General features: G+C 42.5%; 1 protein-coding gene across 1 annotated transcript in view; it reads right to left on the reverse strand.

Moving 5' to 3' along the window:
• LOC135106454 (mechanosensory protein 2-like) overlaps positions 1–12,949 on the reverse strand; it is a 142,986-nt gene extending 130,037 nt beyond the window's left edge. The window contains exon 1 of the mRNA XM_064015471.1: positions 12,874–12,949. Coding sequence (XP_063871541.1) covers positions 12,874–12,934 — 61 coding nt within the window. The 5' untranslated portion in view covers positions 12,935–12,949. The remainder of the gene's footprint in view (positions 1–12,873) is intronic.
• Positions 12,950–20,000: the final 7,051 nt, after the last annotated feature.

A 20,000-nucleotide genomic window follows, 5' to 3' on the forward strand; every position in this document is an offset into this window, starting at 1 on the left:
TTGCACTTTAAACCGACTAACCAGAGAGAGAGAGAGAGAGAGAGAGAGAGAGAGAGAGAGAGAGAGAGAGAGAGAGAGAGAGATGGGAGTTTATCTATAAGCACCATCTTGCAAGTCGCTGCCTGGATTAAAAATAGCTCCCACCACCGCAATATAACAAGTACATTTCTCTTTCCCTTTCCTCTTCCCTCCCTTCGCCGCGTCTATGAGAAGTTATGAGGGCAAGACGGCACCTCATGACCCACGTAACGAGCAGAAATGAGGAAGAGAAGACCGTAAAATAAGATAATAATAATAGATGCAGTTGCAGTAGTAGTAGTAGTAGTAGTAGTAGTAGTAGTAGTAGTAGTAGTAGTAGTGATAGAAATGGTGGTGGTAGTGGTGACAATAATAACCCTAATAACATCAATAACAATAATAACTGTATAACATAGAGAAACAGAAACCCAATGATAAAACACAAGAAGACAATGATAACAAGAAATAACAGTAACAATAACAGGCAACACAGCAAAACACTGATAAAACGAGCAATAACAGAGATGGATGACGATAAAGAAAGGGAGGAAGGAAGGAAAGAAGGAAGGGATGGAGGAAGATGATGGAGAAAAATATAAAGGATGGCAGACCACGATGAGAAGAAGAGGAAGAGGAAGAGGAGGAAGATAACAAGGATGAAAAAAATAATGAGGAAATACGTAGCAAGAGGGGGAAGGAAGGAAGGAGAGAATAATTGAGTGATTGACTTTAAGACACAGCAAAAAAAAAAAAAAAGAAAGAGAGGAAAAAAGGAAGCAGGAAAGAAAGAAAGAAAGGAGAGAAGAAAGAAAAGAAAATATTAGAGAAATCTAGAGAACACCTCCGTAACTACAACACTATAACAACAACAACACTAACAGCAATAACAACTATAGCAAGAGAAACTTCACAACACCAATAATAAAAATAAAAAAAATAGACCGACAAATGTGTTAATTGTAATAAAAAAAAAAAGTGAGATACAAAGATTGCACTCATTCTCCTTTCCGCTTGTCTCTCACTCCTTCAATCTGTCTCTCACTCTCTCCCTCTCACACTCCCTCTCGCACACACACTCCTGCCCTCTCAGAATGAAGCAATCAGGGGCGTCTCGTAAAGCATCGCTCGCCACATTCGCGACACGAGTGGGAGGTGATGAGGGGAGAAACGGAGGAGTTTTGCAAGTGAAAAGTGCGGCGCAGTTAGGAGGAACTTGACCGAACCGTTGCGGGAAGACGAGGCGTGGGGCGGAGAGTATCGTTCAGCGGGAGAAATTAAGCGTTCATGGCCACACAGGGGCGAAATTAGCAATAATTAGAAAGTGAACTGGAAATTTTGGATATTAAATGCTGTGGAATTTAATGAACTGCCCCAAATTAGAGCTTGTGCTTTCTCTCTCTCTCTCTCTCTCTCTCTCTCTCTCTCTCTCTCTCTCTCTCTCTGGGAATTATTATTTTTTATGTGTTTGCGCATTTACTCATAAGAGAGGAAAGAAAAATACTCTTCTTGAAAGTGAAAAATTGAGCACTTAAAAAAAAATCTTACTTATGTGCATCTGAGACGAAAATGTCCATATTGGTTTACGGAAATTGCTGGGTTATTATTTTTATTCTAAAGTCACGTACAGGAGTGAGACATTTCAGATAAAATAGTACTGCAGTGTTTCGTGTATTTCAAGTTATAAATCACCCAAGATGGAGTACAGTAATAAATTAAACAGTGTTGGTATGAGAATGTACAGTGTGTGTGTGTGTGTGTGTGTGTGTGTGTGTGTGTGTGTGTGTGTGTGTGTGTGTGTGTGTGTGTGTGTGTGTGTGTGTGTGTGTGTGTGTGTGTGTGTGTGTGTGTGTGTGTGTGTGTGTGTGTGTGTGTGTGTGTGTGTGTGTGTGTGTGTGTGTGTGTGTGTGTGTGTGCCAAGAAACTGACGGTCAAATAAGAGTTATGTGGAGAGAGAGAGAGAGAGAGAGAGAGAGAGAGAGAGAGAGAGAGAGAGAGAGAGAGAGAGAGAGAGAGAGAGAGAGAGAGAGAGAGAGAGAGAGAGAGAGAGAGAGAGTGTGTGGGGGGCTAGAACAGGTGAAGTATACAAGGTGGAGGTGAGGGAGACAAAAGCTGCAGGTGGGAGAGGGAGAGAGGGAGAGGGAGAGGCACAGATGGTTAACAGATGGCGTGCTGGCAACCGTCTCTCTTCTCCTCTCACATTTCTCCACCTCATAAAACACAGTAATAAAACAATGGCGCTCGCACACACACACACACACACACACACACACACACACACACACACACACACACACACACACATAAACACCCATACACGCGTACAAAAAACGTCTTTCATTTCCACATTTTATTCAAGAGCCTTCATCATCATCATCATCAGCATTTTAGCGGCGAAAAATCCACCCGCACAAAATTACGTGTAAAAAGAAAAAAAAATCACCCTTTTTATTACATCGTGGCTTTGCTGGACGAAGATGAAAGGGACAAGTATTCCTTTTTTACCTTTTTTTCCTCTTATACATGCACTTCTTCCTTTAATTCACTCCTTTGTAGAAGCAAACGAGGAAATAAGAGAAGGAAAGAGAGAAGAGAGAAGAGAAGGGAAAAGAGAGAGAGAGAGAGAGAGAGAGAGAGAGAGAGAGAGAGAGAGAGAGAGAGAGAGAGAGAGAGAGAGAGAGAGAGAGAGAGAGAGAGAGAGAGAGAGAGAGAGAGAGAGAGGGGAAGAAAATTGAAGGGGACGAGAGGAAAAAAAAAGAGTAAATTTGTCGATTAAAGAGCAGACGAAATGTGATGATAGGAGAGAAGAGAGATTAGGAAAGGATACAGAAGAAGAGAGAAGAAAAGAGGGAAGGGAAGGAAGGGGAAATAAACACTGAAGGTAAGAGAGGAAAGAGGAGGAGAGGAGAGATGAGAGAGGAAAGGAAAGGAAAAGGGAGAAAGATGGAAGAAGAGAGAAAGATGGAAGATGTAATGAAAGCCAAAGATAAAAGAAAAGATGAAATAAGAGACAGACAAAAAACAATAGGATTAGAAAAAATGGAAATGCATCCTTAGATAAAAAAAAAGAAAAAGAAATAAATTGAAGAAAATGAAAGAAAACTCTCCATTTAATTATTCCAAGCAAGTCATTAGAAAATTTCATTAGCTTCGATTTTCCAAGGTAAACAAAAAATGAAAGATGAAAGGAAGATACAAAAAATAAAGAAAACAAAGAAAATACAGGAATGATGATGCCCAGGTATACAGATCACAGATAAAAGAAGAAAAAAGAAAAATGAGAGAGAGAGAGAGAGAGAGAGAGAGAGAGAGAGAGAGAGAGAGAGAGAGAGAGAGAGAGAGAGAGAGAGAGAGAGAGAGAGAGAGAGAGAGAGAGAGGGTGGGGGGAAGAAGGGAGACAAGGAGACAAGCTTGAATGATAAGTGGAACAAGACGGAGGAGGGAGGAGGAGGAGGAGGAGGAGGAGGAGGAGGAGGAGGAGGAGGAGGAGGAGGAGGAGGAGGAGGAGGAGGAGGAGGAGACGACGGACGAATGAAAGAAGGAAGGACTTGAAGGGAAGGAGGAAGAAGGAGGAAGATGATAAGGATGGATTGACGGATGCAGGAGTGAAGGAAGACTTGAGGAGAAGAGGAAGAGGAAGAGGAAGAGAAAGAAGAGGAGGAGGAGGAGGAGGAGGAGGAGGAGGAGGAAGAGGTGTGATAGACAAGGGAGAAAAGAAACACAGGAACAGGATAGAGGCGAGGATGACGGGGAGGAGATGGAGGAGGAGAGATTGACCGAGCTGGAGGAGGAGGAGGAGGAGGAGGAGGAGGAGGAGGAGGAGGAGGAGGAGGAGGAGGAGGAGGAGGAAGGATGGAGGAGGGATGGAGAGATGGAGACCAGAGCCACCATCAGTCACTGTTATAGGCAAGAGTTAGCCCCAAAAGCCCCATTATTCACTGCCATAACCATCCCTCCTTCCCTCCCTCTCTCCCTCCCTCCCTCCTTCCATCCCTCAATCTGTCTATCCATCCATCCCTGCCCTTCTCTCCTATCCCAGCCTGCCCTTCTATCCGTTCCTTCTCCTATAGTCCATTCATCTATCCACCACCACCACCTCCTCCTCCTTCTCCTTCTCTCTGACAGTGAAGAGGAAGGTCATCAAGGGACAAGAGGAGGACTAACTGACGTGACAGAGAGAGAGAGAGAGAGAGAGAGAGAGAGAGAGAGAGAGAGAGAGAGAGAGAGAGAGAGAGAGAGAGAGAGAGAGAGAGAGAGAGAGAGAGAGAGAGAATAATCGCAAACGCATAACAAATAAAAATGTATAGAAAATTAACACACAAACAAAACCGTGACAAGGACAAAGGAAGAAGAGGAAGAGGAAGGGCTGGAAGACAAAGAGGAGCAAAGAGGACAAAGAAGAGAAGCTGTCACATCCTGTCTTCTTTAAGTGACCACAACAAAGATTCCTGCATCTCTCTCTCTCTCTCTCTCTCTCTCTCTCTCTCTCTCTCTCTCTCTCTCTCTCTCTCTCTCTCTGTTAACACGCGCCACCTCGCCTCCTAATGTATTTAGATCAAGTTTGAGCTTCGCATGAATATTCCGAAGAGAGAGAGAGAGAGAGAGAGAGAGAGAGAGAGAGAGAGAGAGAGAGAGAGAGAGAGAGAGAGAGAGAGAGAGAGAGAGAGAGAGAGAGAGAGAGAGAGAGAGAGAGAGAGAGAGAGAGAGAGAGAGAGAGAGAGAGAGAGAGAGAGAGAGAGAGAGAGAGAGAGAGAGAGAGAGAGATACAAATGTTGTCTCACAAAGGTATCATATTTGTTCATGCATATCTCTATAATCACCGTACGACATCGCTTCTCATTATTACCTTACTGATGAAACGATACAAAAAACTGAGTGATTTAACTTATTGGTGCTAAAACTTCCACGTTACCAGTTAAGAGAGAGAGAGAGAGAGAGAGAGAGAGAGAGAGAGAGAGAGAGAGAGAGAGAGAGAGAGAGAGAGAGAGAGAGAGAGAGAGAGAGAGAGAGAGAGAGAGAGAGAGAGAGAGAGAAAATATAATAAATCACTCCCCGAAGTAAAATAACCTTATAATGCCACAAAAGGGAGGGAAAAATTGATAAGGCGTTTGGTTCCTTCTCTCCCCAAAACAATTAAGGCGGGTTTGAAAATTCACGCCGTAGGAGAAAACGCTCATTCATCATTATCCCGTTTTCCTTCTCAATTTTACCATGTTCCTTTTATTTTTCATTTTCTTCTTCAATTTATCATGTTTTCTTCTTGAATTTCATCATGTTTTCTTCTTTCCTTAAATTTTGTTATGTTTTTTTCTTTTTTTCCTTTTATTCGTTTTCTTCTTCAAATTTGTCATCTTTTCTTATTCCTCAATGTTGACGTATTTTCTCTTCCTCCTCCTTTTTCTTCTTCTTGTTCTTCTTCAATTGTCATGACTTACTTCTCAAATTTGTCATGGTTCTTCGTTTTAGGCATCAGTCAAAACATCAAGAAGAGGAGGAGGAGGAGGAGGAGGAGGAGGAGGAGGAGGAGGAGGAGGAGGATATAGGCATATGAAAGACGAAAGAGACAAACGCAAAAATAAATAAAAAAAGATGGTACAAAAGGATTAACTGACGAAAACGGAAGAAAAAGAAGGAAGGATGTTGAAAGGAGAGAAGATGAAGTGTAAAAGGATGGGTTAGAGGAAAAAAAAAAGATTAGAGAAGGGAAGGGGAAGGAAGAAGAGAGAGAATATGAAGCGAGAAAAGGCGAATTTGCGAAAGGAAGGTCAAGAAATGAAAGAGAAAGTAAGATAAGAGAGAAGGTAAAGAAAAGAGACAAAAAAAAATGAAGGAACCAAAAGGATAAAGAGAAAAAAATACCTAGACAACAAAAAAAAGGAAGATATAATGATAGAGTGAAAAAAAAAAACAGACTAACGAAAACAAGAAGTGAAATGATTAAGAAAGGTGACGAAGTGGCCAAGAAAAATGCTGAACAAGCCATACTAGTATCAATCCTTTCCCTCCTAGGTCTCGTTTTCTTTCGCTACCCGCCATTCATGAACCCTCAGGCTGCGGGGGATACTCAAGGAGAAGGCGGCAGGATGGTAATTACATTTGCTATCCTGTCAGTTATGTCTATTGAGGAGGAATTACCGACTATTCATCCGTGCAAGAGTGATCTGCGGCCGTCTTCACCTCGCCCACTGCTTGGAGGGGGAGAACAGAGGGCAGGAGAGAGGTAGGTAGGAAGGGAAGGTTTGGGGTGAGTTAGAGAGTGCTGGTTTGAATGCGGTTCCAGTGTTCCTGCGTTGAATTCAAATGTGTTGCCTGTATCTCTCTGTCTCTCTGTCTCTGTTCCCGTTCTACTGTTATTATTTTTGCTGTTTTTTGTTTTTTTTGTTTTGTTATTTATGTTCTGTTGTATCGAATGATCTATTAATGTAAATGATCTTCTGATGAATTTATATGGACCTTAACCTAATTTATATTCTTCATATTTTTGTCTGGTGTATTTTTTTGGGTTAATAAAATTCTCTCTCTCTCTCTCTCTCTCTCTCTCTCTCTCTCTCTCTCTCTCTCTCTCTCTCTCTCTCTCTCTCTCTCTCTCTCTCTCTCTCTCTCTCTCTCTCTTTATCTGGTCCATGTCCACTTTCTCTCCTTCACTTTAATCCTCCTCCTGCTTTCCCTCCTCCTCCTCCTCCTCTTTCTCCTCCTCCTCCTCCGGTTCCAGAACTTCTCTTTCCTACCTCAAGACAACGTTTCTCTAAGTAATCTTCTCTCCCTCCTCCACTTACCTCCTACGACCAACTTCCACCACCACCACCACCGCCACCACCACCACCACCACCACCGCCACCACCACCACCACCACCACCACCACCACCACCACCACCACCTCCTGCTCCTGCTCCTCCTCCTCCTCCTCCTCCTCCTCCTCCTTCTCCTCCTGTTCACTCTCCAAGCCCATTAGCCACTTCCTTCACCATCTACACAAGGATATCAAAGGAGGGGCTGCATCTTGCCTTCCTCCTCTACCTTCTACACCCTTCCCTTTTTATCTCCCTCACGTTCCTTCTGCTACTGCTTGTTTTATGATTTTTTTTATCTTAAGAACTCTCTCTCTCTCTCTCTCTCTCTCTCTCTCTCTCTCTCTCTCTCTCTCTCTCTCTCTCTCTCTCTCTGTAAACAGGATGGTGTCTGTGGAAAGCAAGAGTCGTCTGCAACACAAGCACACACTTTTCATGTAAACTTTCATGAGAAGAGAGAGAGAGAGAGAGAGAGAGAGAGAGAGAGAGAGAGAGAGAGAGAGAGAGAGAGAGAGAGAGAGAGAGAGAGAGAGAGAGAGAGAGAGAGAGAGAGAGAGAGAGAGAGAGAGAGAGAGAGAGAGAGAGAGAGAGACAACACACACACACACACACACACACACACACACACACACACACACACACACACACACACACACACACACACACACACACACACACACACACACACACGTTCTGAGAAAACAGTCACGAGAGAGAGATAACAAAGAACTTGCTTACAATTCAATGTTATTTTGGTGCCGTGTGTGTGTGTGTGTGTGTGTGTGTGTGTGTGTGTGTGTGTGTGTGTGTGTGTGTGTGTGTGTGTGTGTGTGTGTGTGTGTGTGTGTGTGTGTGTGTCCTCCTCTACAATGAAGGATGGAAAGGAGGAAAGAGGAAAATGGAAGAGAAAGAGAGAGAGATAAGGAAGAAGAGGATATAAGAATGAATAGAAGAGGGAAGAATAACACAAAAAGAGGAAGCGGAGGAGGAGGAGAACAAATGAAAGGAAGAAGCAAGGGAAGAGATAATGAGGGAAATAATATAAAGATAAAAGAAGGAGGAACAAAGGAAGAATGACGGAGAAGGAAACGAGATGTAGATAAAAGATGGAAGCACAGATGAAAGAACGAAAGAAGGATGGAAAGAAGAAGGGAAGGAAGGAAGGAAAGAAAGGAAGCACAGAGAGAGAGGGGGAGAGTGGAGAAAGGAGGGAAGCGAAGCAGGAAGTGAGAGAAAGAATGGGACTTGCACACAATAGTGAAACGGAAAGAAGAAGTGAGAAAAAGGAAAGTTTGAAAAAAGAAATAGAATGGAAAACGAAATTGTGTACGAAGAGAGAAAGAGAAAAAGAAAGATAAAACATAAAAAAAACAGCAAATAAAAAGACCAATTAGAGAATATATAAATAAATAAAGAAATAAAGAAATAAACAAGTCAGATAATTACAAACATCGCGAAAAAGGAAAATAATTATCTCCGAACTTATTTTTATTGGCAATTATGATTAAAAATTACCTCTAATTATGTTTATTAATGAGTATTGATAATAACCTTAGAGGGGAGAGAGAGAGAGAGAGAGAGAGAGAGAGAGAGAGAGAGAGAGAGAGAGAGAGAGAGAGAGAGAGAGAGAGAGGGCGGGGGGGAAGATAGCTTTATTCCGCTCAACCCCAATTTCATCAGCTGCATCATCACTTTGTCTTCAATCCTAATCTCTCTCTCTCTCTCTCTCTCTCTCTCTCTCTCTCTCTCTCTCTCTCTCTCTCTGTTAATAAGCTCTGTCCTCCCATTCGCTGCCATTTCTCAGTCACTTCTTCCACTCAAACTTTAATCTTCCTGTCAATTTTCGTTAGTTTCACCATCCATCCCAATTTTTACATCTTTCTTTCTTCCTTTATTTAATTTCCTGTTCTTTCTTTTCTCTCGTAATCTATTTTCTTACGCTTCCTCACTTTATCTCGTCTTTATTTTTATTTTTTTTTCGTCAGTTTATCCTTTTTCAGTTCTTTTGTTGTATTTTCTCTCTTTTTATTTATTTCTCTTGAAGTTCATTCGCATTATTTCCTCAAACCCGTGTGTGTGTGTGTGTGTGTGTGTGTGTGTGTGTGTGTGTGTGTGTGTGTGTGTGTGTGTGTGTGTGTGTGTGTGTGTGTGTGTGTGATTTAAGAATTACGTCATGTTTCTGAACCTTTACATTCCATTGTACAAGTTTTCATCTATTTTTCCGTCTTTCCGTTTCATTTCCATTTGTTTTTATTCACCTGTTATTCTTTTTCCCTTTTTCCCTCTTTCTTTTCTACGAATTTTATTTTGTTCCTCTTCCCTTTTTTCCTCCCTCATGCTCCACTTGGCTCCACTTTAACCAATACCAGAACCTCTCTCTCTCTCTCTCTCTCTCTCTCTCTCTCTCTCTCTCTCTCTCTCTCTCTCTCTCTCTCTCTCTCTCTCTCTCTCTCTCTCTCTCGCTTGCTCGCTCTCGCTTTCTAATACCATGCACTTAAGATCAAAAATTTCAGAGGTAACAAGTAACTTCAGCAATGAATTAAATAAAAAAATGCATGGACAGGTAACAGGTATCTAATAATAACAAATAAAACAACAAATGAACACCTGATTTACTCCTGAACTATTATTACTATCTTCACAATCTCTTATTTCAGGGGTCACTGTATCTTACCATAGACTCTTAAGGCCCATAGAACAATGCTTGTGTTTTCTCTCTCTCTCTCTCTCTCTCTCTCTCTCTCTCTCTCTCTCTCTCTCTCTCTCTCTCTCTCTCTCTCTCTCTCTCTCTTTCTTGCCCTTATTTAATATGCAGTGGGTGAAGCAGTACAGTTTCCCCTCCAGTGGAGTGTGTGTGTGTGTGTGTGTGTGTGTGTGTGTGTGTGTGTGTGAGAGAGAGAGAGAGAGAGAGAGAGAGAGAGAGAGAGAGAGAGAGAGAGAGAGAGAGAGAGAGAGAGAGAGAGAGAGAGAGAGAGAGAGTGGGCGGTGGGTGGCAGGCACGGATTTAAGGGAGCGCGAGAACATGGCATCATCGCATGGAGACTGAGAGAGAGAGAGAGAGAGAGAGAGAGAGAGAGAGAGAGAGAGAGAGAGAGAGAGAGAGAGAGAGAGAGAGAGAGAGAGAGAGAGAGAGATTCTGTAGTGTACGTAGAGCCTTTGTATCTGTCTATCATGTGTGTGTGTGTGTGTGTGTGTGTGTGTGTGTGTGTGTGTGTGTGTGTGTGTGTGAGTGTGTTTATGCTTTAATTGTATGTAGATTGAAGTGTATTGATAGACTGAAGGACGCGCGCGCGAGCAAGAGCGAACAAGAGAGAGAGAGAGAGAGAGAGAGAGAGAGAGAGAGAGAGAGAGAGAGAGAGAGAGAGAGAGAGAGAGAGTGAGTGAGAGAGAGAGAGAGAGAGGCTGGATTCAGTCAGGAAAACAAGGACACGAGGGAAGAACAACAGGGCCAAACTGAAGAGGAGAAGGAGGAGGAGGGGAGGAAGGAGAGGAGGAGGAGGAGGAGGAGGAGGAGGAGGAGGAGGAGGAGGAGGAGGAGGGGAGGGGGAGGGGGAGGAGGAGAAGGAGAAGGAGAAGGGGTATGTGGAGGAAGAGGAGGAGGAGTAGGAGGAGGAGGTAGAAGAGAAGAGGAGAACTCCGAGAATAATGCAGAAGAGAAGAGAACAACCTCTTACCCACACACACACACACACACACACACACACACACACACACACACACACACACACACACACTAAGGGGTCAACAACTGTCCCTGCCTGCACACGTGAAAACAACTGCGCATCGTATCGTCATTCAGCGATGCGCAATCATCGGACGGCGTGGCCAGGGTTGCGCGTTTGTCATGAGATACTGCCCCTTGCGCGTCTGTGGGATGGGGACCCTGATGTGCATTCATTTGCAGACTGCGCGTCCCACGATGGCGCAGGGGAGGGACGTGGGCATGTGGGTGTGTGTTAAAGAGAGAGAGAGAGAGAGAGAGAGAGAGAGAGAGAGAGAGAGAGAGAGAGAGAGAGAGAGAGAGAGAGAGAGAGAGAGAGAGAGAGAGAGAGACTGTATGTGTGTGTGTTTCTACAAAAGAGAATATTAATGATCACAAGAATTAAACTTAAGACATAATATCATTTCCTTTTCCTCTTCCCAAATAAATACATTAATAATAATAAGTGATAACAAATGCGACACAATTAATCTGCTTATTAGAAACGAAGTGAGGCGATGAAGTGAACGAAAACTTTGGCTATTAAAGTAAATTCCATTGGGACTTTGCATCTTAATAGATTTTTTTTCATATTCTTTCGTTCTCTTCCACACATTCGCAACCCAACACTGTGATCGTAAACAAATAATAATGCATTTTCTATTGGCAAAATTTGTGACTATTAACGTTGCTATTATTTTTATTTACATCTAAAGGTACTGACATTCATACTGTTCCATATCTATTTTATAGTTATGAATGTCAACTATCAGTAATAACTACTCGGAAATCAATAAATAGATAAATGTTGACTATTACCTTGAATGTGATATTTATCTTATTCTAATTTTCATGTTTTCATTAATTAGAATAAAAGGAAAGGATTTTTTTTTTTACACCCAGAAACAGAAACAATTTCCTGTGGACATATTAATTAAAGCAGGAAGTGTAATTTCTGAGCCATTAGAGAGAGAGAGAGAGAGAGAGAGAGAGAGAGAGAGAGAGAGAGAGAGAGAGAGAGAGAGAGAGAGAGAGAGAGAGAGAGAGAGAGAGAGAGAGAGAGAGAGAGAGAGAGAGAGAGAGAGAGAGAGAGAGAGAGAGTTATCCGAGAAAATAGTTCCAAGTCCAGTTTTCCTTTCATTAATTTTGCATGCAAGTACATTTTTCCCTTACATATTTTTCCCTTCCTTACTTTTTTCTTAAGTTTTGAGTTCATGTCATAAATCTTGCCTGCGCAGTGCCATTTTTTTCCTCCCCATTTTTTCCTTCACCCACTTCTTTTTTTATTTTCTATTTTAGTTTCCCTTCATCACTATTTTTTTTTCTCTCATAATGACGCTGCTATGTTTTTTCTTTTTTTTAACAACATGAAAATTAAATTATAATTCAAATTCTCTTAAAAATAAAATGGAAAAAAACTGAATACAATTTTGTTTTCTAATTATACTCTCTAATATTAATGTCCTCAAACTCTCTCTCTCTCTCTCTCTCTCTCTCTCTCTCTCTCTCTCTCTCTCTCTCTCTCTCTCTGGTGCTTATACTGCAAGTGAGGGGAAGGTGAGGGGAAAGTGAAAGGAGAAAAAAATATGGGAGGGAAAGGGAGAAACTAGATGGGGAGGAGATAAAGTATGAGAAGGGGAAACAAGGAATATGTGAAGGGGAGGAGAGAAGAAAGAGAGAGTGGAGATGAGGGGAATTGGAGGTAGCGTGAGGAGGTACATTAGTGAGATGAACAGTGGATAGGATGACGGAAGAGAAGGAGGAGGAGGAGGAGGAGGAGGAGGAGGAGGAGGAGGAGGAGGAGGAGGAGGAGGAGGAGGAGGAGGAGGAAAAGAAAGAAAAGAAAGTGAAGAAAGAAGGAAGAAGTGTTTGGAAAAGTGACAAGGAAGATACTAAATACATAGATAGATAGTTTAGACAGATAGATAAATAGCTAAGTAAATAGACTGATGGGCAGAAAACTAACTGCTGAAGTAGCCAAACCTAACCTATGACCAGCCAAACCTAATGTAACCTAATGAAGTGAGGGGAGACCTGATGTGTGACTTAACTATGAGGCGAGAAATCACGAAAAACACAACGTACAAAGTCTAACCTAAGAATCTAATACTGGTGAGGGAAGTGAGAAGCGACAAGTACTCGTGTATAAATGACTAACTGTGGAAAGTGAGAAAAGAAAGTTAATGAGGTGTGACTTGACTATGAAGCAAGAACCACGACACACACCGTATACAAGCCGACTTAAGACACTAACACTGAAGGAGGGAGGTGTGCAGTGACAAGTACTCCTGTGTAAGTGACTGTACTATAGGTAACGTGGGGCCTGTGCATTGCTATAAGGGGATAACGCGGAGTCACACCACTACTCACACTCCGGGGCTGTGAAGTCCCGCATCCTGCACCAGGTCTCTGGGCATGCCGGGTACACCATGTGACCTTCTTACTCGGGACTCGCCGCGAAAACAACCAGAAATACACAAGGATGAAAAAAGAAAAAAAAAAAAAAGACGAAGGAAAACTCAAGATAAATTAGTACTTTTTATAACAGTGAAAAATAAAGAAAAAATGGAATACACGGGAAAAAAAGACGAAAGAAAAATTCCAGAAAAATATAGCTCGGCAATTTTTATAATAGTGAAAAATAAAGATAATTGATAAAAAACACTGATCACTGAAAAAAACCAGGAATAAAAACACGAACAGAAAACTGAAGAAAAAGCAGCCTGATACTTTTTTTTCTAATTGTATAGATAAAATAAAGGACGAAAAATAAAGATAATTGCTAACTGATGCTCACTGTTTACTGGATTTTCATTCTTTCGTTCTCTCTTTTCTCTTTTCTCCTTCCTCGTGTGTTTTATCTCTTCACTTCAGTCAACACAGCCGATCAAACAAAAGCGAAAGAGGAAGAGGAGAAAACGAGAAGAATAGCGACCTGGTAAATGCTCACTGTTTAATCTATTTTCTTTATTTCTCTCTTTTTCTTCTTGATCTTTTTTTTCCTTTTTTTCTTTCTTAAGTAAACACGGGGATGGAGTAATTAAGTTAGTTATCTTTTCTTGCTTGACTGGCGTGAAAATAATTACTCCTTGGGACAAACAAAACCTGGAAATACTTTTATGTAATTGCACATTTAAATCACACACACATACACACACACACACACACACACACACACACACACACACACACACACACACACACACACACACACATACCTTCATAAAAAAAAACACAGGAGTTACACATTTTCCCCTCACGTATTTCACAGTCTAGGTTAAAAAACAGAAAATACAGGAAAGGTATACATGTTTTTGTTTTAAATTCGTATTTTTTTCTTTTTTTTTCATCTCTCTCTCTAATTCTTCTTCGTTCATATTGAGGACAAGGATTTTCTCTTTTTCTCTTTCTCTGTTTTGTGTGCATAGAAACTTTCCTCGGCCATTTTTCACTCCTCAACTTTTCCACTCTGAAGTAGAAGAAAGAAGGGAAAACAAAGAAGAAGGGAGAGGAAGAGGAAGGAGATGAGGAAGAGGAAGAGGAATATGAGGAGGAGGAGGAGGAGGAGGAGGAGGAGGAGGAGGAGGAGGAGGAGGAGGAGGAGGAGGAGGAGAAAAACCTAGAAGAGTTACAAGCAAAACAAAAAGAGCTACTTGTATGAGAGAACTTTGTCGAGAGAGAGAGAGAGAGAGAGAGAGAGAGAGAGAGAGAGAGAGAGAGAGAGAGAGAGAGAGAGAGAGAGAGAGAGAGAGAGCCCTATCTTCACCTTTATCCCTCAACAATGCTCCTTCCAAACATATTCCACTTTTTTTCTTTTCCTCTTTTTTTCGAGCATTTTTTTCCAAGGTTTCGTGCTCACGAGGCTCGCCAAGGGTCGTTGCTTCGGAGCCTTGAGCTGGTGGTTCGGTTGAGGCTTCACAATAGAGGTATCCAAAGCTCCGACACCAGCTTGCCTCCTTCCTGCCTCGGTGATTCAGAAATAGTTCCAAGAGATAAAGCAGCCGAACTAGACACCTCTCTCTCTCTCTCTCTCTCTCTCTCTCTCTCTCTCTGTAATATAGTTTCGAAAATATTAATTGGTCGTAAAAAAAGTGTCACTGGTACACTAAAAGAAACAAAATAAATGTGCTGCAAAATTTTTACACTCCCAAAAATACGGAACTAAATATTATGGCAATTTACTTTTACTCTTTTTTCCCAAAATTTTTGTTCACTCTTTTGACGATAAAAAGGATAGTTAGTTCACATAGTGAGCCAGAGGTACAGAGAGACAGATAGACAAACAGATAGATAGATAAATAGATAGATAGATAGATAGATAGATAGATATATAGATAGGTAGATAGATAGACTGATAGATAAACACACAGATAAACAGAAGGATAGCTAGACACAAAAGATAGATAGACAGACAGACAGACAGACAAGAAAGATAAACAAGCACCAAAGTATGTAGATCCAGTGTTTCGGAAGCTTCATTCACTGCTTCAAAATTCCGGGTTCGCTGTTTCAGAATCCGGTTTACTTTTTTTTTCAGTCCGAGTTCAAAGCTTTTTCGTAAATCCACACCAACTTCTGTCTATTGAATTTCACATTACTAGAGAGAGAGAGAGAGAGAGAGAGAGAGAGAGAGAGAGAGAGAGAGAGAGAGAGAGAGAGAGAGAGAGAGGAATATTTCAAACTCATAAAAAACAGCGACAGTCAAAAGGTATAGCAATAAAATGTAGTAGATGGGTTGGAAGAGAGAGAGAGAGAGAGAGAGAGAGAGAGAGAGAGAGAGAGAGAGAGAGAGAGAGAGAGAGAGAGAGAGACCACCCTGATGCACTGACTTCACGATTCTTACTGACACACGAGGACACGAACGTCGAAGAGGAAGAGGAGGAGGAGAAGGAAGACACAGTGGAGGGTCGAATGAGTGCCACGCGTAAGAGGAAGAGCGATAACAACTTAAGAGGATTGACGAGAAATTATATTCGAAAAAAAATCAAATCTGAACAAAGAATGAAAATGCTGATTAAGATACATTTTTTAATCTATTACGAAATTATTAATATTGCCTTTCTTTTTATGCAGAGAAAGATTGGAAAAGCTTGATAAAAATATGTAGAAGACGAAGATGACGAACAACAACAACAACAACAACAACAACAACAACAACAACAACAACAACAACGACAACATCATCATCATCATCATCAAAAGCAGCAGGTGAAACATTAATTTTAAAAGGAATTTCAAGAGCATGAAGTGGGTGAAGGGGAGAGAGAGAGAGAGAGAGAGAGAGAGAGAGAGAGAGAGAGAGAGAGAGAGAGAGAGAGTTAAGATGGGAGGGAAGATAAGAATGAACCCTCCCACTCCTATCTATCTCCTTTCACTCACTCTCTCTCTCTCTCTCTCTCTCTCTCTCTCTCTCTCTCTCTCTCTCTCTCTCTCTCTCTCTCTCTCTCTCTCTCTCTCCTTAAGAAACCACCCTGAGCAACAACAACAACAATAATAATAAAAGAAACTCAGCCATATTAACACTCACCACCAAAAAACTCCCTCACCTTGACACGAACCTCCCCCTACCAATACACTTCCACTACCTCCCACGCCTCCGCCTTCCCCTCCTGCAGCAGCAACAGGACCAATAAACACGCTAACAAAACGGCGACCTACGAAAACAAATGACGTGTGGCAGCCAGCGAGTCCCCGCGAGAACCCAAACAAACACGGCCCCCTTCTACAAGTCGACGCTCCGTGAGTCCCAGCGGAGGGATACATAATAATAGGCACAGGTTTACGCGGGGTAAAAGCTCAGTGTTCTACGAGAGTTGATGGGGGATGCACGCACGTTGCTCTGGGTCGTGAGAGAGAGAGAGAGAGAGAGAGAGAGAGAGAGAGAGAGAGAGAGAGAGAGAGAGAGAGAGAGAGAGAGAGAGAGAGAGAAAGTATAAGAAACCCATTGACACCTTGATCAGCGATAGGGCAGTGTTGGAAGGGTTAAAGGAGGAGGAGGAGGAGGAGGAGGAGGAGGAGGAGGAGGAGAGGTAAGAGGAATGAAATGAAGACGTGCTACTAGTACCAAATGAGAGAGAGAGAGAGAGAGAGAGAGAGAGAGAGAGAGAGAGAGAGAGAGAGAGAGAGAGAGAGAGAGAGAGAGAGAGAGAGAGAGAGAGAGAAAACATTAAGAGAGAAAGGGAGAGAGTCTGATATGGAGGGAAAGAGGAAAGGAAGGAATGTGTCAGCAGTAAAAGGGAGGAAATGAAACCTCCACTCCCGAGAGAGAGAGAGAGAGAGAGAGAGAGAGAGAGAGAGAGAGAGAGAGAGAGAGAGAGAGAGAGAGAGAGAGAGAGAGAGAGAGAGAGAGAGAGAGAGAGAGAGAGAGAGAGAGAGAGAGAGAGAGGGTGCGTGTTTGGGATAAAGTTATTGATAAAAGTGAGAGAAAACAAACATAACAAAGAATACAAACAAAAATCTAGACTGAGGAGGAGGAGGAGGAGTAGAAGGAGAAGGAGGAGGAGGAGGAGGAGGAGGTAGGTTGATCTCCAGGAGCTAGAGAAACGTCAGGAAAGAAATAGAAATGTAATATTAATGGAAGAGGAGGAGGAGGAGGAGGAGGAGGAGGAAAAATATCAGGTATGTGGGCTAAGATATGGAGTGACATTATTGCTAATATAATAATCCTAATCTTGTTTATCCATCTATAATGCTATTCCGGGGACTGTGTGTGTGTGTGTGTGTGTGTGTGTGTGTGTGTGTGTGTGTGTGTGTGTGTGTGTGTGTGTGTGTGTGTGTGTGTGTGTGTGTGTGTGTGTGTGCGCGCGCTATTTCATTACCTTGCCAGAAAACAAAATTTCTTATATCCACATTATATTTAAGAGAGAGAGAGAGAGAGAGAGAGAGAGAGAGAGAGAGAGAGAGAGAGAGAGAGAGAGAGAGAGAGAGAGAGAGAGAGAGAGAGAGAGAGAGAGAGAGAGAGAGAGAGAGAGAGAGAGAGAGAGAGAGAGAGAGAAACAAGCAAACAAACAAATCAATGAAAGGAAACTCAATAATAAATAACAATAAAAACAATATATCCTTTCACAACATTTTTTCCCCAAACTCGTTCAATAAATTTCCCTTTAAACATTTATTCCCGGTTACCTTTTTTCTTAATTAGGGAAAAAAAACAAGGGACACGTGTAATGAGTGTCCCAAATGGTACATATATTTAATTACCGAGTCATTTATCTCTGTTCCTTTTGGGGGAAGAGGCGCAGAGGGAAGGAAGGAGGGAGGGAGGAGGAGGACGAGGAGCAGGAGGAGGAGGAAGAGGAAGAGGAAGAGGAAGAGGAAGAGGAGGAGGAGGAGGACGAGGAGGAGAAGGAGGAGGAGGAGGAAGACGATAATGGATGAAAGCAGTACATCCTTATCTTCTACTCTCTCTCTCTCTCTCTCTCTCTCTCTCTCTCTCTCTCTCTCTCTCTCTCTCTCTCTCTCTCTCTCTCTCTCTCTCTCTCTCTCTCTCTCTCTCTCACCTAAATCATCCTCAGAGAGCCACAACTAATAACACAAACTAATCAAGAAGCAGGAGGAGGAGGAGGAGGAGGAGGAGGAGGAGGAGGAGGAGGAGGAGGAGGAGGAATGAAGAGACAAGGGCAAGGAGGAGATACACCAAAAACAATGAGGAAACTGAGAAGACAAATGACGTGAGGAGAAGAGAAGACAGAAGGAAGTGGGAGGAGGGTGACAGAGACAAGAGAAGGAAAAGAAGGAAATGGAGGAGAAATAGAAGGCGGAGCTGGGGAAGGAGGAGGAGGAGGAGGAGGAGGCGTGACAACCCACATGCCTCACGCTTAATGGTTATACACGTTCCCGAACTCGCTAATAATATGCAGTTAGTAAGGCAAGGCAAGGCAAGGCAAGGCAGGGCAAGGCAGGGGAAGCCACCGTGCCGATCCTAAGCAAAGTTACCTGGAGCTCTTGATGAAAAGCCACAGCAAGTCAGTCAATCACCCAATCAGCCAGTCAGTCGGTTCGCTAGTTCGCCAGTCAGTTAGCCAGTTACACAGTCAATCAGTCAGCCAATAAGCCAATTAGTCAGTTGGCAAGTCGGTTAGTTAGCCAGTCAGCCAGTAAACCACTCATTCAGTCAGCCAGTCAGTCAGTTAGCCAGACAATTAGCCATTCAGTCAGTTAGTCATTCAGTCAGCCAGTCAGTCACACAGCCAGTCATTCAGTCAGCCAATCAGAAAATCAGCCAGTTACCCAGTTAGTCAAATAGTTGGCCAGTCATTATGTCACCCAATTAGCCAGTCAATTAACCAGTCAATCAGTCACCCAGTTAGCCAGGCAATTAACCAGTCAATCAGTCAAGCAGTTAGCCAGGCAATTAACCAGTCATTCAGTCAGCCAGTCAGCCAGTCGACCAGTCAGCTAGTCAGCCTTCTACTAACCGGGAATTTATGAATAAGACTCGTATCCTTAAGCACATCCTTCTCTCACCAGCACTATTCTCAAAGGTCACAGAGATCATTAGTTGGGTTATCAAGGATGTTTTTTTTTCCTTTTTTTTCCTGCCAGCGTCCTTACAAAACTACCACTAGAATCATGAAAGCACGCGCCGGAAAACCCCAATAACTTGCACTAAAGCTTGTGGAATGTACGAGTAGTACTTATGACACAGGTAAGTACTCTCAGTTTTCAGCAAAGACCTTAGCCTTTTCATTCAGTTCCCGTGTTAAGAGGTGCAAAGTGGAGGAGGAGGAGGAGGAGGAGGAGGAAGAGGAGGAGGAGGAGAAGGAGGAGGAGGAGGAGGAGGAGGAGGAGGAGGAGGAGGAGGAGGAGGAGGAGGAGGAGGAGGAGGAGAAATTAAGAAAAAAGGATGATGATGGCTTAAAAAACGTAGTCTGCTCAAAAAAAATGTCTGATGAGAGAGAGAGAGAGAGAGAGAGAGAGAGAGAGAGAGAGAGAGAGAGAGAGAGAGAGAGAGAGAGAGTACACACTGATGAAAAAAAGGGACGCCTAAGAACGAAAAACGCAAGCAGACTCATTAACGAGAGATAATTAACTTGATAATGACAAAATCGATGAGCAATTAGGAAATGAAATGATTGAGAGGAACGAGGAAGAGGAAAAAAAGACACTCGAAATAAAAAAAAGAAAAGTAGAGGTAGAAATTAATTAATGAGCAGAGAGAGAGAGAGAGAGAGAGAGAGAGAGAGAGAGAGAGAGAGAGAGAGAGAGAGAGAGAGAGAGACAAAAAAAAACAAAAGAATGACGATCCCTCAGGACTCGCAATAGGATTTAGCGCATTTGTTTTATTTCCCAAGAGATAAAGCAAATCCACTTTCACACAGCGGCAAACAAGTGTATTCTCTCTCTCTCTCTCTCTCTCTCTCTCTCTCTCTCTCTCTCTCTCTCTCTCTCTCTCTCTCTCTCTCTCTCATAAACCACTTCTCTTCTATTCACTTCTGAGTAATCATTTCCAACTTTTGATTTTCCCTCATCTCTCATCTCTCTCCCTCCTTCTCTGT

Source organism: Scylla paramamosain, chromosome 13, assembly GCF_035594125.1.
Source record: "Scylla paramamosain isolate STU-SP2022 chromosome 13, ASM3559412v1, whole genome shotgun sequence".
Taxonomy (NCBI): domain Eukaryota; kingdom Metazoa; phylum Arthropoda; class Malacostraca; order Decapoda; family Portunidae; genus Scylla; species Scylla paramamosain.